This window comes from Gadus chalcogrammus, chromosome 18 (genome assembly GCF_026213295.1).
Source record: "Gadus chalcogrammus isolate NIFS_2021 chromosome 18, NIFS_Gcha_1.0, whole genome shotgun sequence".
In the NCBI taxonomy this organism is placed as follows: domain Eukaryota; kingdom Metazoa; phylum Chordata; class Actinopteri; order Gadiformes; family Gadidae; genus Gadus; species Gadus chalcogrammus.
The window spans coordinates 14,298,982-14,304,807 of record NC_079429.1 but is presented as its reverse complement, the minus strand read 5'-3'; the positions used below and the strand labels follow the sequence as shown (position 1 = coordinate 14,304,807).

Below are 5,826 nucleotides of genomic sequence, written 5' to 3'. Positions count from 1 at the left end.
CAGCTTGGTCTGCGATCTTCTTCTTGAGCCGCTGGATCTCACAGTGCAGGTCTGAGATGATGTTGGTGTACTGGGCGATGTGGTAGGACACGTTGATCAGGTTCTTCTTGACCTGGGGAACAGAGAGATCCAACAGAGAGAAGCACTTCAGGTATGTTCCAATGCCATATCATTTAAGTGATATTCATTATCACGGTAAATAGCTTCTTTAATACAGCCTAAATCGAGAATTGTGAAGTGTTTTCTTATTTAAATTTATTTTAACATTGATTTTATTCAAACAGGTATAAAGCACATTTTTTCCTGAAATGTGAAACTCCATTTACTCTTTCATGATGCAACTCGATCTGCTGTTGAATGGAAGGCGGATGGATATCGAGCGTGATGCGGTCTCTTACCCGCGTGCGGATGCTCTTGGCGCGGTCCGCGTACGTCAGCGTGTTCCTCGACTCCTCGAACGCCAGGGAGGCGGGGCTTATGTGCGCGATCATGACCGTGCGGCTGTTTCCCCCGAGTGAGTCCTGTTCAAAGTTAACATTGGGTTTACTATGGAGTCATTAAACACATTTTGTTCCAAAATGTGTTTTTGTTCCAACTCAATAGATTAAAGATACATTTAGGAGTCATTAGGTCGCAGGATGCATACATCACAGGTAAAATGTGCTCCAAAAAACATCTTTACAATCGACTAACATTGGAAAAGCTTGGTCTATCCTTTCATTTGGTTCTGACCTACCTTCAGCAGTCGAGTGAGCTTGCTGTCTCTGTAGTTGATATACTTGTTGCAGTTCTTGTCACTCAGGGCATTGATGCAGTTGCCCAAGGCAAGCAAGGAGCGGTTGATGTGAGCCCCTTCTTTCAACCTTTGACCCCTGTTCTGAGTCTGAGACAGGGGGAGAGAAGGGGGAGGGAAGGAAGGGGAAATGTAAAATATGATTTAATTAAATTGAAGTTGCCTTACATTTCCACTGTCCCTGTTTTACTTTGAACAGGCAATCCATCTATCAAAGGTGTCGTTCCACTCCTGGCCAATAGGTGGCGACACATCCTGCCTTTCACCCCCGTTAACACTTTGGTGACGACTCCTTCAATTAAACCAAGTACTATAAAACATACCTCTTCTTAAGGGGTCAGTCAGCAGAAAATGTGCCCCGTGGCCTTGAAGGGAAGAAACACGCCTATGTTGGGTCCCAAATGGAGGCCCCCCCATGTGCTATACTTCAAAGCGGGGCTACGGCTGGTTAACCTTTCAAACAGTCTCCATGGTATATAAGTGCTCTGAATGGGTGAAAGCTGTCTCTGTAATGTGCATGGCCGTGAGTACAGGTCAAAGAAAAATGAAACATCCATAACAGTCTGTCGCAGAAACTCTGGGGTCTGACGAGGAAAACATGGACCCACAAACTAATCATCAAGACGTTCTGTATATAGACTTTAGAAATTGCGATAAAATAAGGGAAGAGACCATTTCTCACCTCGACCACGGCAGGTTGTTCATTTTGTCATATAAAAAACGTTAAATTCAAACATCGCGCCGACCGGCATATCAACAGTCAAGTGACTTGATCTTGAAGGCTCAGTGTCAGTATAACACAACGAAAACAAGTCAATAACACAGTAGGCTATGGTGAATTATGTCTGTAGAGTCCACCACAAGACTACACTTTACTCCTCTCCTTGAGCCTCCCGAAATGTCTTGACACTTTGTTGCTCAAACTTAATATTACTCTCTTCCTTGAGCCTCCCGAAATGTCTTGCGATATTGATGTCCCCCTTCCCCCCTGCGGACTGTTTTAGTTGTTTTATTTTTCTTATGTTTTGTGTGTATGCTATGTTTGACTGTAGGCTACTACTGCCTGTCTTGGCCAGGACACTGGAAGAGATGTTTAATCTCAATGATGAGCATTATTTTCAACTAACCAATAGTAGTTGCCTTGCATTTTAAAATGTCAATGCACCTATCAGCCCTGAATAACAGTAAAAGCTATCTAATAATTGATTTGCATGCATAGTATACTACACTTTCCATTGAAAAATTACCCCTGTTAATTACAACTGGTGGTTGAGAAAACTCTAGAATGTATAATAGCCAAAAAAGATGATAGTTTGAATAAAAGCAGAAATCTGTTTTATAACAGGACCCTATGCTAATAAGAGCAACAAATGCTGTAAGAATACATCTTAGTAATACCTGGGTGCCACGGAGCATTAATGTTGGCCCAGATAGACAAGACGTTGTTAATGTGGGCTCAGTTTTATGGAGCCCTCCGTAAATATAGTGAGCCGCTACCTTCTTTTATGGACTGCTGTAAAACATGGCTGCCAAGCAGTGCTGTGACAGAGCCCACACACACACACACACACACACACACACACAGACACACAGACAGGAAAGAGGCTGTGGGGATGTGCGGTCTAAAGCTAGGATATTGTAATGATGCTAGACCAGCATACCGCTGTAGAGACACAGCTAAACAGTAATAATTGATGAGCACACCGCAACCGGAACATATCGTCTGCAGCCACACTTGGTTGTATCTGACAATAAGGCGTACACGCACACGCAAGCAGAATGTGTGCGCGTATGCATATACATGCATGTACACACAAAAACACACACACACACACACACACACACACACACACACACACACACACACACACACACACACACACACACACACACACACACACACACACACACACACACACACACACACACACACACACACACACACACACACACTTGCAGTCAAACGCACTTGCACTCATACACACATATGCACTCAAACTCACATGTGCACTCCAACAAACACACACACTCACACTCACACCCACACACAAACAAACAAACAAACAAACAAAAACCACGGCCACTCCCACCCACACAAACACACACACAGACATACGAACACACACAAACAGACACACACAAAAAAACACACACACACCAAAAAACACACACATTCCCGGACGCACCTGCGCAGCCCGCTCGGACCCGGCCAGGTCGATCATGAAGAGGCGGGCGAAGCGGACCTCCTGCAGGACGTCCCGGCTGCGGCTCTGCTGGCGGACGCCCACCTGCAGCACAGCGTGGGAGCGCGACGACGTCTGGTTGGCCGCCGTGGGCTCCTGGGTGCGCTGCTTGTTGCCCCGCACCAGCAGCTCCATGATCTGAGGGGGGGGGGCGAGGCGGCGGAGTTACCCCCAGAGACACCCAGGGGGGGTGGGGGCGTCATGGCGCCACCACAACGCACCGCCAGATGGCTACAGGATCTGGCATGGCGGCCGGTGAACGCACCGGGTTCGATGCCTACCTCTTCAGTATTGATGTGTCTGAGTTCACTGTATTGAGTTGGGTGAATGCTGCTCAATGATACAATAGTCTAGACGTAGTTGAATAGTATCTAGGAGGACGTTGAGTGTGCAAAAGGCAGATCTGAAATATTTTTTTGTTTGGGGAAAGAAAAAGTCTTCACTCTGTACTGGGAGAACTTTGGTTACTATGGCAGCGGAGCGGAAAATCAGGCTCAATCAACCTCAATTCATTGGCTGCGAGTTTGATGAAAGCCCAGTGTTGCCCGGTCTCTCCTGCCAAATCTTTCGACTCTGCTCAATGAACTTTGATCTTAAGAATGTTTGTTCGACATGTTGTTTATGTTGTCTGAAGTCGTGCCTTTCGATCTACTCCATCTGGTGAGTGTGTGTGTGTGTGTGTGTGTGTGTGTGTGTGTGTGTGTGTGTGTGTGTGTGTGTGTGTGTGTGTGTGTGTGTGTGTGTGTGTGTGTGTGTGTGTGTGCGTGCGTGCGTTCGTGCGTGAGTCTCACCTCGCGGGCGTTGATGGTGGACACCTCTGTGATCCCGGCCACCTGTATCCCACCTTTGCAGTCTTCTCTCAGGTCCAGGAAGCCCGAGGACGGGTTCAGCAGGTCGCGGATCATCTCGTTGTAGATCTACGGAGAGGACACATACCCAGGGGGAATCCTAAAGACCGGCGTGACGTCGCGGGTTTAATAGCCGGGTTGGGGTCGGCCCGGGGTCAAACGGAATACCCGTACAAAGGGAAGCTCTCATTCAATAACTCTCGAGCGAACGGCTGGTGAGGTTGTTGGTCAGATACGCAAGCTGCCTACGCACGTCCGTCTTGAGCGAAGAAATAGAAGGAGAATAAAAAGAGGAGGCTGGTACATTCTATGAGCTATATCCTTTTATCCTTTAGTTGACGTGCTGTTACTGTAAGAGAAGGTCAAAAGATTTATATATATTCTTAAGGATGTTTTCCTTCAGAAAAAAGTGTGTGTGAGCGAGCGTGTGTGTAAGTGTATGCGTGGCGGAATGAACGTTTGTGAAGGCTTGGATATCTGGTCGTCAATTATGTTTCTTGTCCTTTTGTTTTTTTTATTTGCACGACGCAGATTTATATTTGCTTGGGCTGTCCGCAGCACCCTGTCAGAAGGTCACTCCTCCTCCTCTTTGTTCTGTCCTGAAGGTGAGCAGGGAGCTCATTGTGTGCTCATTGAGCCAGGCCGTAAAACAGGACTTGACCTCAGTGGCGGGATGGGGCAGTCGGGAGGGGGGGGGGGGGGGGGGGTATGATCCCTGGAAACGGCAGACAACACACTCGTCTCCTGCAGAAACAGCCCCAGCTGAACGGGCTCTCTGAACAAGCCTGGGGAGATTTCTCTCCTCCGCTCTCACTCTCTGGTTCAGGGTTTGACATGTAAATAAGACGTTTCGTTTCCCTCATCCAGAGTCATCCAAACTCTGAGTTCTGCGGCAGGGGAAGAGAGTGGAGTGCCATTTATTGTGTCTTTTTTCCAAACTCTTTATCTCCTTAAAAAACAGAGTGGCAGCGTTGCACGTCGCTGTAATCACGAGGCTTTCAAACGCGTCTGCTGGATGTTTTGTTGGCAATCTTTTCTTTCGGTTCGTTCATTTGTCAGACACAAAGCAACAGTCCTATCAGTGGTCTATTGGCCAATGGTATCGTCATCCTTTAGATTACCCAGCCAATACCGCTGCTGCTCAAATTAGACTCATTAGTTACAGCTTGGGGAATATTGCAGAGCAGGTTAAACTAGTGATTGTACGTAATAAACAGCATGTCTCTTGTGCTACTGACCTGACGATCGCCAAGAAGCAATTTGATTAACTTAACTATTCTTAACTTTAGATTTTACAAATACATGTTTGTGTAAATCAAACTGTCAATTCTTAATAATAACGGCTATTGGTAAATTAGATGTATCAAATGTATTAAGACCTTGTGTCGATTTTTACTCTATTAAAATAGTTAATAATAGTTCAAATAAAATGTTAACGAAATGTCTCGTTCAATGTCCACAGTAATGTGAACTATAATCTTGATGCCGATCCAAACAGCACTCAGTCCTCGCTGCAGGGGTTGCAGATCGGGTCTGTGCGGTTTAAGTGTGAGGAAGTACCGTGAAGCTGAAATAATGAGCCACCAAATAAAAGCCGCCTGACGACGTCGGCGCCTAGCAACCAGGAAAGTGATCAGTACCTGCAAAAAGTGATTACTCTACAGAGAGGTAGCTCAATTACAGTGACGCCAGCCATACGAATCAATTTGAACCAAGTTTATGGCTGCAAGTTTATGACTAAGACACGCGTCGGCAATCCTTGCCAAGATGTCTTTGAATGAGACTGTCCTTACCTCCAAGTAGGACATGGTAACACTGTATTGCATGTCATCGCTGGTCTCCTCAATGGCTTTGAACAAGTCGTTCAACGTCCGCACGTAAATGCCGGGCTCTTTGTCGGTCCCTAACATTGTGTATGTCTTCCCGCAACCTGAAAATGTAA

General features: G+C 46.3%; 1 protein-coding gene across 1 annotated transcript in view; it reads right to left on the bottom strand.

The window, feature by feature from the left end:
* kif19 (kinesin family member 19) overlaps window positions 1–5,826 on the bottom strand; it is a 31,446-nt gene that overhangs the window by 431 nt on the left and 25,189 nt on the right. Inside the window, exons 5-10 of the mRNA XM_056577709.1 lie at window positions 5,678–5,814; window positions 3,828–3,953; window positions 2,980–3,174; window positions 737–883; window positions 399–521; window positions 5–112 (exon numbers count right to left, since the gene is read on the bottom strand). Coding sequence (XP_056433684.1) covers window positions 5–112; window positions 399–521; window positions 737–883; window positions 2,980–3,174; window positions 3,828–3,953; window positions 5,678–5,814 — 836 coding nt within the window. The remainder of the gene's footprint in view (window positions 1–4; window positions 113–398; window positions 522–736; window positions 884–2,979; window positions 3,175–3,827; window positions 3,954–5,677; window positions 5,815–5,826) is intronic.